General features: G+C 40.7%; 1 protein-coding gene across 1 annotated transcript in view; it reads right to left on the reverse strand.

Annotated features, from left to right (window-relative positions):
- Positions 1-687: 687 nt before the first annotated feature.
- The window catches only part of LMAN1 (lectin, mannose binding 1), a 60721-nt gene continuing 47340 nt past the window's right edge, over positions 688-14068 (reverse strand). The window contains exons 12-13 of the mRNA XM_073620634.1: positions 10454-10569; positions 688-7746 (exon numbers count right to left, since the gene is read on the reverse strand). Coding sequence (XP_073476735.1) covers positions 7710-7746; positions 10454-10569 — 153 coding nt within the window. The 3' untranslated portion in view covers positions 688-7709. The remainder of the gene's footprint in view (positions 7747-10453; positions 10570-14068) is intronic.

Here is a 14068-nt window from a genome sequence, read left to right on the forward strand (position 1 = left end):
CAAGTGAATGCCATATACTTTTCCCATCTATTTATGAATGTTACCAGCACAAGGATTAAAAATAGTGAATGTTGATTGGGGGAGTGAAGTTCCACTTTACAGTTAGGGCTCTACACACACATAAATCAAGGACAGCCACATACGTAGTCTTCACTCTGTCAAAAAATACTGTCCATGCATATTGCATGGCTTGGCACCCTCATGGAACCGAGCACAAATCGCTAAATACATACTGAACATATGTACTTTGTTTATTGCTTTTTTTTTTAACCAAAGATTTTGTAATTTAGACACCTCAGCCACATTCGACTCAGCCAAGTACAACAATACTAAGCATTAAGGGAAAGGAAACCAATGTTACAGTTTCTTTGTCCCATGAGCAGGATGGAATCAGAGGGGTGGCAGACGAAGCGGTGTTGCTGTTTTTTCTTGGAGACATTTCTCCTCACTTCCTGTGCTGACCAATAGGATGAAAGATTGCAATAAGAAAACAGACAGGTTTTGGCTGGAGTTGGTCTTAGTTATGTACGTGCGTCAGCAACAGATGCGAATTAAACAGCCAATTCCTCCATTTAGAACGGGTGTCCAGAAAAGATTCGCCATTGACTACGCATGCCACATCCTGGCACGCACCTGGCTGTTTTACTGTCCAAAAGGTACAGAGATAAAACTGCAAAACACAACAAACTATTTTAACTTCTTTATTTCTTCCAAAGTTAAAATAAAAATGCCCAATTTACAGAAACAAAATTTGAAATGTATACAGCCAATTAGCTGCATGACTGCTTTAATACTGTTTTTGTGGACAACAAAAAAACTCAAATAAATTTGCAAGGAAAAAAAAAATACATTTCCAAATGAATCATTTTGGCTAAACAAATACATTGTATTTATGAATGGAAATACTGATGGCAGATTTTCAGTAGATTCTTTATCTGCTAGTTTCAAATGGCATTTCTGTACATTTTCCTGACACACAACAGATTTATTATTGGGCATACAATTTTGTATGATCTTACTATACAGTGTTCTCTGACACAATACCCTTTGGCTGTTTGTTATTATTGTCGGAACATATCCCACCAGCTATATAAACTTCATGTGATCATACTCGGGTCAAACCAATACTTTTCTGTAATGATGTACCCTGTCAGGCCTCTCTAAAGGGCCATAACTGGAGCCAGTCACCATCAGAATAACCAATATCATATAAAAGATTTCCCAAGTTTGTTAGATTTTTTTTTTCTGATGCATTTTATTTCTAGGGAACCAATTCTTTGAATATGCTGTACAAAACTGACAGAGAAGTAAAGCAAAAAGCTAAGCATGCCCTAAACCTTATACTTGAAGCAAAAATCAACCACACTGAGATAGACTGGTCACTGGGGAGCCTTAATTACTGGCATGGCTATCTTTGGCAGTCCCACCAACTAGTTCATCCAAGAATGATTGCAGATAAGGTCTCAAACATTGCAAAGCCTTTCGCGCACACAAAAGATATTGAGCTAAAATAATTTTCTCTTCAGTATTTTGAAAGAGCTGAACTCCTAAGGCTTCCATACGTGACTTAATTTTCCCTCATTTAAAAAAAAAAAAAGTTATTTCCCTGCCGGCGCTACCAAAAATCACACGATTACAGCCGTTTTCGCACAGGCTTCAGCTTGTATAAGAGCAGCGTGAACAGCAAGCTTTGACAAAGTATTTGCAGAGCTTTCAGCAAGCTTTGTTGAAGCTTTTAAAATACAATTTCAGCACCAGTTTGTAAATGTTGAAAACAGATCCTAATGGGAGTATTGATTGCCACGTTAAACAAGCTGCTAGCAGGCTTCAGCACCTTTTGAGGCTTGTTGAGAAGTCTGCTAGCAGCTTGTTTATAGTTGCAATCAATACTCCCATTAGGTTGTGTGTTCAGCTTAGAAACTGAACCTGAAGGGTACTTTTGAAGCTTCAAGGAAGTTTGCTGCAAATGCTTTGTCATAGCTTGCTGTTTACACTGCTCTTATACAAGCTGAAGCCCATGTGAAACTGACCTCATCGTGCTAGCTCTTGTATTCAGGCAGTCACGGCATCCACAGCTGCTTAAATACAATGGTGCTGCTGAAAAAGTGACTGCATCCTATATGATTATTCATCCAGTGCAGCAAATTATTAAACTGACTTTTGTTGAGTCAGATGATGCTTGCAGGGCTACCAACAGCTCAAATTTCAGCTGATTTTGCAGGAATTGGGTGGAACAGAATCAAGGCTATGAGGGGCCTTTCCTTGAAAACCTCCTTGTAACATTTTGCAGACAACGAATGCAAGTTTTGCCCTTTCGCTCTAATAATCTTCGTATGCTTGTCTAAGGGATGCTTAAAAAAAAAACAAAAAAAAACACTCAAACCGTGAAATTTGTTGAATTAAAAAAAAATAAAAATAAAACACCTCTTAGAGGTCTCTTAAGGCTTTGTAAATGGGCGGAATGATGATTTGTCTATGGCAATGATATACGACTTTTTTTGATGGGTAGGGTAAAGTAAAATGTTTGCAATATTCCAGTAACCGGCTAATACACTTTAATGCTTACAGTATACAGACTTTGCTTTGGAGATGAACACAGATTAAGGCAGCATATTTGATTTATGAAGGCAGAACAGTTGTGCCCACACATAGTATGCCTACCGGCAACCAACTGAACTGACTTCTACATTAAGAGAAAATACAACACGCATCACACCCACAATCAGTAGCAGCAAAAGGCAAATCTAATGCTGAGTATTTTACATTAACTATTGTAGGCTTTAAGTTAGCCAACTTATAAAAGTAGAGATGAGCAAAGCCAAAACTAAAAAAAATGACAGTCAAATGGAAAAGTGGGACATATGGTTTCAATACGAAGAGCTATGGAAACCACTAAATACACATATGACAATAATGCATTTCCTTACAATGGGGAACAACTCAGTATAGGACCAAACAACCCCATTTCCAGCCCCTCAAATATAGGATGCTGACAATAGAACTTGCTCATGGTCAAATGAGGGCAAGCACTAATGGCACTATGGGAGCCATGCAGTTTTTGGTTCACACTTGGTCAACAGGTCAAATAAAAATAAGGATTCAAATTTCTACATGTATAGGACAGCAGTTCTTTTCACACAAAGGATCACCGTTTTTCTTAAATTGCATTAAGGTTACAGAATGGCCAGTTTAGATGTCAATAGTACTTACGTCCTTCACAATTTGCTATCTTATAGTCAATATATCAATTGCATGAACAGCTGAAAGATTTACCATTTGTGTCTTGATTGCCTCCTGAAAAACAGCAGCATAGGTCTTATATCTGGAGCCTTATAGATCCTATCTATAGAGAGATCTGCTATCTACAGAGAGATCACCTAGGGCACTGATAAGAGTCAGCAATGCCTTAGATGCAATTGGTCACTGAAGTGAGATTTAGTGTTTTCACTACTGTGCTGCTCACTGTTCTCCTTGCTGGAGAGGAAGCTGTACCTGAGGACCTGCAGTGCAATGATCTCCCTGCTCCTGCTTCATCCACTTTTCCTGCTTCCTGAATATTTTCCCACCAATTGTTAGATCAACAATCAGACGCAAATATGGAAGCAAAGCCCTGTGATGGCCATCTCCATATAGAGACAAGGCATGTACAATCAGTAATGGGAAAAATCATCAGCTGTAGGGAAAACTACAGGCAATACTGGTAACTAGAATGTGACCACCACACCCACCTAATGTGACTGCCTTTTTGCACTATTTACCCACTCAGCCTCTCCACTCCTCCCCTGCCTCATACTTCAGTATTGAGCTGCACTAACTAAAGGGGGTAGTATCTTTTAGAAAAATAAAACTGACACGGTAGGACACATGCTTAAGTGTTTACAGTGAAAGACTATTTAGCAAGTCATTTAAAAACTCTTAACTACAATGAATAGTAGTTAAAATATGTCAGGATGGGAAAAAGAAAAAAAAAAAACGGTTTTCACTTTCTAAACTAAACAGAAAAATGAAATCTGAGTAGTTAATACAGGTACCAGTAGTTTTGATGGTTAGATGTGCACAATCCCCAGCAGAACATTTCTAGAATTCAACATATATTCACAGATGCCAACTGATCACACATCAATGTATAGTATACAGGGCCAAGAAACAGTATGTGATTATGTGTTCACGTATTGCAGCTTAGGATGACAGCTGAAGAAGCATCTTGCAAGGGAAGGGATTAGCAGCTGTGTTGTATTTGCATTATAGATACAATCATGTCCTATCTGAATTAAGCAGAGAATCCTTGAAGGCAATGCATTACTTTCAATTTTTTTTTCAGTCATTGGTATGCACGATTAACACAAACTGTAAACTACTATTAGTTGTTGCTGGTAAGCAACATAACTTCTTCAAACTACCAGTTATCAATATGAACGGTCACTTGCAGCGCTTTCAATTGGACAATTACATGATTTCTAACTCAAAATGACCAGTGGGGTTGGGTCTGGTGACTTGAAAGGCTTGTTGAATCCTACAAACTCCAAGGATGAGAATGGTCTACTAGAACTACCAGCTTTTACATGTTCACTATGGAGACTGCAAAGCATGTTTTCATACCCAAGTATCCAGCATGCACACCAAGCACCTCAAATTGACCTTTGACTGTATATGGGTCTTACTTCTGCCCCATAAGAATAAATTAAATCAAACCGGGAGATGAAGTTATCCCTATGAAAACTCCAACTGGACAGAAAAACAGCCAGAAATTAAGGTGTTGGAGAAAGTCCGTCTCGCTCTTTGCAAACACCTAAAGCAGCCCCAGTAATGTGGTAGCCTACAGGACTGAACCTGAACCCAAGCCCCCACATTCTCCTAAAAATGATCACCCCTCTATAAGTTACTAAATGCTTACTCAACCACTGGAGGAGGCATGCCAGAGCACTGAATTTGGAGCTGCAAGCTATGCTTCCCTGTGCTTTAGAAGGGGTACAGTCAACCATTTCATAAATTCTGTCAGTTTAGCAAACTAATCTTGGTATACGTTCAATAGGTGCCCCGCCAGCTGCTGAGATTTACCTTCACGTTGCTCCTCTTGGCTCCGTTTAACCATAAGGAGAGAATATCTGTAGATCCAGGTATAGGGAGCAGGTGACTCACCATTCCTTTCTCCCATATTCCAGTGCTGGTACTTAGTGACTGACCACTCATCCAACTAGTGCTGTCGCATGAGGGCAGGTAGAGAGTCATTAGCCCTGCAAAAGCTCCAGATCATGACTTGCCTACAAATAGAGCTGGGCGATTTTCTCAAAAACAAAATCTGAGATTTAAAAAAAAAAAAAAAAAAACTAGATTCAAATCGTATTTTTTTTGGACACCACGCCGGTCCTGAGGAGCTGCGGGCAGGAGATTTAGGCGAGGCCACGGCTTCGGCCTAGTTCGCGGCGTCCGGCTTCGCGGACTAACCTGAAGCCGCGGCCTCACCTAAAAACCCGACTGCAGCTCCTCAGGACCAGTGCTGTGTCAGCGCCGGTATTGGTCTTACTTCTGCCCCTTGTCAGCGCCGGTCCTGGTGAGGGGGAAAAAAAAAAAAAAAAAAAATCGATTTGCTGAAATTTTGAATCGATTTGACCTCTCAACTCGATTCAAATCGATTTTTCCCCAGCCCTACTTACAAAAGGCTTCCTCTGTTTGTAACCAGTGCCGAAGAACGACAAATAAAACCAGCTAAGCAATGATTATTCAAGCACTCTTATTTTGCCCTGCATGAACAAAGTACACATTCAATTTAGAAGAAAGGATAAGCTAAAGTAGACACAAAAATGGTTCAGCATTGACAAGCAGACTTCAGTCTCCCACAGCAGAATGTTCTATGGATACAGGAGGGCTCTAAAGCTAAATAATCCAAGGGGAAACCAAGTGGAGGGGGCCCTCCTCGGCTCTTCCAACCTCTTAGGATGTGTGTGGTTTACAACTTGTATACTGAATTGTCCCTGCTCAATAAAAACACCAAATGCTATTTCTGGTTCTGATAGTACCTTTCGGCATGTTCAATGTTGCAGAAGAGTCCAAGCGTACACACACTTAGAATGCGTTGCAGTTTTTGATGCCCATGACTAGTGCTTCTTAAAACTCCATTAGAATTTTTGATGTAAGAATACACACAAAATCCAATCTTTTCCTAAATTATTTCTGGGCATCCAGCACATTTACAATCACACAAACAAAACCCCCTTTACAACAAGCATTATTGGAAATTTAAAATTCGTACTTAGAGCCAAAATTCCTTCACTCTTTCTATAGTCAACCATGTGACTAAACTGCATACAAATTGCAAGTCACATAGGGTAATTGAATGCATTTACAGTCTTTCAAAACACATAACTGTGTGTGTACCCCTAAAATTAAAGTGGAAAACCCTTTTAATAAAAAAGGTGCAAGTGGGTGAATGTAGGGAGGTTAAAGTGATGCTAAAGTCTTGTTTTAAAAAAAGAAAAAAAAAAAAAAATGTTATACCTACCGGCCCTGTACAGGGATTTTGCACAGAGCAGCCCAGATCCTCCTCTTCTCAGGTCCCTCCCTCCCATCGAGAGTCCCCACATCAAGCAGCTTTCTATGGGGGCACCCGTGTCCAGCCGCTGCTCTGTGTCCCCCGTTCAGACAGGGAGTCGCGGCTCGGCCCTGCCCCCTCTCCTCCTTGGCTCACTGACTTTGAGTGACAGCAGCGGGAGCCAATGGCGCAGCCAATCAGGAGGGAGAGTCCCGGACAGCCGAGTCTCTCGTGCAACATCGCTGGTTTGAGATTGGGCTCGGGTAAGTATTGGGGGGCTGCTGCACACAGAAGGTTTATCATCTTAATGCATAGAATGCATTAGGATAAAACCAAAAAACCTTTAGAACCACTTTAAAGAGTAACAAATACTTAAGGATTAACATTATACAGTACAGTATACACCTTGGGAGTGGTTTGCTACAAAAAGGTTTACAGTATTGCCGAATTAATTGTAATTCTAACCGCATTAAAGTGAACCTGCCATTTTTCCCACTTCCTCATACCTAAACTTTGCTGCATCACCACACCATCCTGTTCTCTTGCTGCAGCCTCCAATTGAAAATTTGATGCACTTACACAGGGCCAAATATCTTCCCCTCATCCCGATGTGACAGTGTCCAGACCTGGCAATAGTGCACTGCATAGGGAAAGGAAGGGAAGAAGGCCACATGGACTCTCATACCCAGAGTACTATGTAATTCTTTTCAGCTAGCCAAAAATATAAGTATTCACAGCAGAAGGAGTGGGCTATAAAGAGAACCTGTCACTTTGCCCTAAAGGGGCAAAACAGGTTTACTTCAAGGTTAACAAAAGTATGACTATTGCTAAAGTTAGGAAAAATAAAGAATAAAAGATTTAAAAAAAAGAAAAAAAAAAAAAATCAGCCCTGAGCGTAGATGGGTCTTACGGTTATCGATCACACACACTAGAGGTTATTGCAATAAAATGAAAATCACACAGTTCTCGTGGACACAGTTTAAAAAATAGATAAAAATCTTTTTTTCCTCAAGATCCCTTTCTTGTATTCACATATCCAACTTTTAATAAATTCAGAAATTCTTTGCCGCATTTTCTTTTTTTCAAAAATTCAATAATTTAAACTAGTCGAGCAGTCCCTCGCATACAGGCCTACACCAGGTGTACTGTGGTGCAGGTAGACATGATGTACAATGGCTCATCAAAAGAACTTTTTAGCTGCTGCTTCTTGCTGATTTCTGAAAAAGAAAAACAAAAAAACACTTGATTTGTTATACACTTTCAAGCTTATTAGGGAAGGCAAACAGTAACATACATAATGTTCATATTCTTTGGTTTGCAGAGCTCTTTAGATCTCCAACTATAACAGTCTGTTCTCGGTTTCTGAAATTGGCAGGGTTGCTAATATCCACAACAGGCACTATAAACTCAGATGACACAGTGGGCAGAACTGAGGATCAAGTCTTCAAGGAGGTCACATTATGTCTACCTGGGCGGAACATACTTAATTCCAATACAAGATTTTGGCACTTCAAGAACTATGGCTCCATTAAAAAAAATAATAAAAAAGCCGTAGCAATTCATTATAAAAGTGCATCTGCAACATCAGTTTTCTCCCAAGTCCCCAAAATACATGTTGATCCTGCCAGTGAAGTCCACCTAATGCAGCTTCATGTGATGGTGCACAAAAAATATGTTGCAGTTGCCACTTTCATAAAGGTTGTGCCTGCTTGTGTGATGAAGAAAAAAAATGTTGCAGGGCTATGGGCATTGTCATTGCCGATTTACAATCTTATAACTAATGAATCAGCCCTTGTTCACACCTTGTCCTGTCCACCGCTTTCTGGATTGGCTGCACTGCCTCAATTACTGAAACCCTCCTACTGTGAGCTGCAGTGTTTGGGAGGGGGAGTGTGTGACACACACAAATGATGGAGGGTTTGGCTCAATCAGAAAAAGGTAAAAAAAATATTTTGTTTACTTTATGAGGCTTATACATCACATAGTAACTGGGTTTGTTTAGACTGTCACACACAAGCCTTCAGATGTACGTTAACATTATTAAAAAAATGCCACTTACCATAAAAATCAGAGAAAGGAGCCGCATTTTCTGCAGTACTCCACTACAAAATAACCGTATTTATCGGCATATAACACGCACTTTTTTCCCCTGAAAATCAGGGGAAAATCGTGGGTGCGTGTTATAGGCCGATCCCCGGCGATTTTGTGTTATCGGAGCGATCGCGGCAATTGCCGCCGACATACACAGCCGTGGGTAGATTCAAATATGGCGCAGAGACTGCAGGGATTCGTCGGAGCCGAGATACACATACCCGAGTGTTCTCGCTTTTTTCGGCACCGCCGTCACGCCCAGTCCCGCCCCTGGACCTGTGTTATGTCCATCATAGGGCGGGACTGGGCGTGACGGCGGCGCCGAAAAAAGCCGAGAACACTCGGGTATGTGTATCTCGGCTCCGACGAATCCCTGCAGTCTCGGCGCCATATTTGAATCGAATCTATCACAAAGCTGGACTGGGGCAAGGCTGCACTGGGGCAAGGCTGCACTGACACTGGAAAGGCTGCAGATGGACAGATAAGGCTGCATTGATGGGCATTTTAATGTAAGTTTTTTTCCCTTAAACTTCCCTCCTAAAAGTTTTTTTTCCTTAAAATTCCCTCCTAAACTTGGGGTGCGTGTTATACGCCGATAAATACGGTATACGAGAATGTATACTTTATCAACTCAACAGCTGGGGGGTGCATTCTTTTTTTCTTTTCTTAGATTCTTGGACTACTGGGGGCCGCACGCTGTCCATATTGATATGTCTGTTCTATTTCAATGAATCTCCTAAACCTGACAACATGAGTTCTCTCTGTGCCTTCTTCTCCATGATCATTCCCAATCACATTGCATTGTTATAGCCAGAAAATATGAGCCGGGTAGGAAGTGTTGATGCTTATGCCTGCGCACAATGAGATTATCGGATGAATGATCATCCATTTTTTTTTTTGCATGCTAATCTCATATCAAAGATGAAGTGTTTACTAGTTACAAAAAATTCTCGTACGGGCAGAATAAAAATTCGGAAGTGATGTAATGTGTTGTACTTTCGAAAGACAACTGTACTGATTAAAACAAAAATCTTACAATCTGGTATCGTACCAGAAAAATTTATGTGCTTGTCTGATCGGATAATATCGGATGAACCGTCGTGATCGGCTCTCGAAAGCTCTGTACGAGCGATCAGATTATCGTACGAACGATTTGAAAGCGGTATTTTTCCTACGATTTTCTGATTGAGTGTACAAGCCTTAAGATTTTAGGAGCGCTGAAGAGAACAATCAAATGGCAGGAGTACAAGACCTAGAAAAAAATGCTATACCAAGGAAACCTAATGAAAAGGGATTTTAAACCCCCCTTTCAGCCAAGGAATGAGTCAACTGATCTTAAAGTGGTTGTATAGTCTTTTTTTAACTTTTACCTACAGGTAAGCATATAAGGCTTACCTGTAGGTAAAAAAAAATACCTGTACGGTTTAGGAGATATTCCCCTTGCTATGAGCCGCTGACTGCAGCGGCGCATGCGCACAGGGGATTCTCGGCTGAAGGCCCGGCAACTGCCGGACCTTGCCAGGTAAGAAATCTCCCGCGTGCATGCGCGGGAGTGATGACATAGTGGATCCAGCCACTCACAGCGCTGGAACCGCGATACCCGGAAGACACGCCGAGGCAACATGACAGCTCCCTCGGCGTGGACCAGGTAAGATACCGACACCTCGTTCTAAGGTAAGTATTTCATAATGAGCTAGTATGCGGTGCATACTAGCTCATTATGCCTTTTGCTTTACAGGGGTAAAAAAAAAAAAAATTTTAGTGGGTATACAACCGATTTAAGTATACAGCTAAATAAGTCCACTGATTGGTGACAGCAGAGCTTTAACTCACCTGTACATAAAGTAACCAATTAATAATACACTTTGAACTGCTACAAACATAAAGAAGTGTGTAGTGGAAAGACAAGAAGGGACGGGAATTTCTGGACACTTCTGTTTTTCATGTGGCTGAAAAAAACAAAAACAAATAAGAATTAGTATGAAATCACACAGTATATTAACCACTTCAGCCCCAGGAAGGTTTTACCCCCTTAATGACCAGGCCATTTTTTGCAATACGGCACTGAGTTACTTTAACTGACAGTTGCGCGGTCTATGAGGAGGAGAGCTGCCATCTAGATAAAAGAAGGCCCGTAGACGTGGTGTATCTGGATTTTGCAAAAGCATTTGACACAGTTCCCCATAAACGTTTACTGTACAAAATAAGATCCGTTGGCATGGACCATAGGGTGAGTACATGGATTGAAAACTGGCTACAAGGGCGAGTTCAGAGGGTGGTGATAAATGGGGAGTACTCAGAATGGTCAGGGGTGGAAAGTGGGGTCCCCCAGGGTTCTGTGCTGGGACCGATCCCAATTCATTTATTCATAAACGACCTGGAGGATGGGATAAACAGCTCAATCTCTGTATTAGCGGACAATACTAAGCCAAGCAGGGCAATAACTAAGGATATCAGTTATGAGGAAAGGTTGCGAGCACTGAACTTATTCTCTCTGGAGAAGAGACGCTTGAGAGGGGATATGATTTCAATTTATAAATACTGTACTGGTGACCCCACAATAGGGATAAAACTTTTTCGCAGAAGAGAGTTTAACAAGACTCGTGGCCACTCATTACAATTAGAAGAAAAGAGGTTTAATCATAAACTACGTAGAGCAGGGATATGCAATTCGCGGACCTCCAGTTGTTGCAGAACTACAAGTCCCATGAGGCATAGCAAGACTCTGATAGCCACAAGCATGACACCCAGAGTCAGAGGCATGATGGGACTTGTAGTTTTGCAACAGCTGGAGGTCCGCTAATTGCATATCCCGGACGTAGAGGGATCTTTACTGTAAGAGCGGCAAGGATGTGGAATTCCCTTCCACAGTTGGTGGTCTCAGCGGGGGACATTGATAATTTCAAGAAACTATTAGATAAGCACCTAAACGACCGCAACATACAGGGATATACAATGTAATACTGACATATAATCACTAGAGGTCGACCGATATGGGTTTTTCTCTGGCCGATGCCAAAGCTGATATTTAGAAATTGCGGTGGCCGATGGCCGATATATGATGCCGATTTTTTTGGGCCGATATATTAGGCCGATTTCTTTTTTTTTTTTTTTTCCCTTCATCGCATAAAATCTAACAGTTAGACCCCTTTCACACTGGGGCGTTTTTCAGGCGCTTTTGGGCTAAAAATAGCGCCTGTAAAACGGCTCCCCTGCAGTCTATGTGAAAGCCCGAGTGCTTTCACACTGAGGCGATGCGCTGGCAGGATGTTAAAACAAAGTCCTGCAAGCGGCATCTTTGGAGCGGTGTATACCGCTCCTCCACCACTCCTGCCCATTGAAATGAATGCGCACCGCTGCCGAAGCGCCTGCAAAGCGTTTCGCCAGCAGCGCTTCAGGGGCACATTTAATCCCTTCTTCGGCCGCTAGCTGGGTTATAAACACTCCGCTAGCAGTCGAATAGCGCCGCTAAAATGATGGTAAAGCGCCGCTAAAACTAACAGCGTTTTACCGTCAACGCATGCCCGCTCCAGTGTGAAAGCAGCCTTAAGTAATAAGTGATACAGAAAATTTTTTATATTTAAACATTTATTAAACAAAACAAACCTCCAATCAGTTCACTTGTATGTATAATTTAGATTAAAAAAAAAATAACTATCTTAAATATTAAATACACAAAAACAGGTAATCAAAACTTTTGGACGAAAAAAAATGGGCTAACTTTACTGCTTTTTTTTTTTTTTTTTTTTTAATTTCATTAGTGTATTTTTTCAAAAAAAATAGCGTTTGAAAGACCACTGCGCAAATACCGTGTGACATAAAATATTGCAACAACCGCTATTTTATTCCCTAGGGTCTCTGCTAGAAAAAATATATATAATGTTTGGGGGTTCTAAGTGATTTTCTAGCAGAAAATACAGGATTTTTACTTGTAAGCAACAAGTGTCAGAAAAGATTTAGTCTTTAAATGGTTAAACTGAGAACTTCTCCACGGAGTTCAGTCTATTGATAAAAGAACCTGAAAGAGATACAATGTATCTTCTCATCAGACTTGGCAGGCTGCCCAGAGGAGGAGAGAAGAAAACTTCAGAAAACTTACACTGACTTCTATTACAGAAGTCATTTGCAAGTCCCGCTGATGGTATAATCGGCTTTTTTTATCAGCACAATCGGCCGATGCCCATTAAGTAAAAAAAGCCAAATATCGGCCGATATATCGGTCGACCTCTAATAATCACACACATAGGTCGGACTTGGACTTCTCAACCTCACCTACTATGTAACTACTTGATAAAAAAAAAAAAAAGAAAAACCAACAACGTTCTTTAGCAAGGAACATACATTCCACATTAATAATTATACTACCAAAATTTGTGTGTACTGTAAATTGCCTCCAGCGTTGCTCCTGTTTCTTCTTGTTGAAGGCTGCGATTTTGCTGAAGCCCAGAGCCCCAGTAGTTAATCAGAAAGTGGAACTAAACCCATTGATTTAACTGTTTCAAATAAAAGTTACATTTCTGGAATTGCTAATTGTCACACTGTCAAACCATCAAATGACTGATCACATGTGCAGCACCATAGCAGTTGAGGATCAAACAGAAGCAGCTTCCTTGGCTGAAAAGGATAGGAGGATTTAATTCAACTTTAAAGTCTGTCAGCAGATCGGCCTCCGCAAACTTTTCAGTGCCTTTTACATTGCTACACTTGCAAAAGGGGCAAGCCTGATCTAGAAGGACTTCATGTTCTGACTAAAGTTCCATTTTAAGCATTACCTTGTTACCTGGAAACATTCCTCGTGTGACACTGTGCATTGGTTTCAAAAACATTTTATGAACACTTTCTCATTTTAAATAACCTTCATCAGTTATTAAATAGATTGACATTTTATTACAAGAAGCAAACTTCATGCCAGTGTTTTTACCATTTTTACTTATCAAAAAAAAAAGTCTGCTACACTAGTGGGAATTTTTTTTAGTAGAGTTTTCCTCCACTGAGTTTTTCAGTGGACTTGCAGAGTAGATTTGTGCAGCAAATCTTGAAGTGATATCTGACTTTTCACCACACTTCATCCACTGCAAGATGAAGGCCCAAATCCCGGTGCATGTAGACTGTGTAATGGTCTCTGGCTTTTCAAAACTCCAATTTTGTTTCACTGGTTCTTTTTGTGTTAAAGTGGGGTACACACTATAAGAAAATCAGGCGAACATTTGTCCGTTTTTTTTTTTTTTATGTTTCACAGCAAATCAGAAACGATGAACGAAAATTTGTACAACAAAGGCTTTTATGTTTCTGATCAGGCGCAGTCTTTTTATGATTTTTCTTGTACGAAAATGGTACACATTAAAACAAAAATCGTTCGATCTGTTCCCGTACGAGAAAATTTTGAGGTCGTTCCTTCAGGAATTTTCGTACGAAAATTCCGATTCGGCTGTTGAAAGTTGTGTACAC

This window comes from Aquarana catesbeiana, linkage group LG01 (assembly GCF_042186555.1).
Source record: "Aquarana catesbeiana isolate 2022-GZ linkage group LG01, ASM4218655v1, whole genome shotgun sequence".
Classification (NCBI taxonomy): domain Eukaryota; kingdom Metazoa; phylum Chordata; class Amphibia; order Anura; family Ranidae; genus Aquarana; species Aquarana catesbeiana.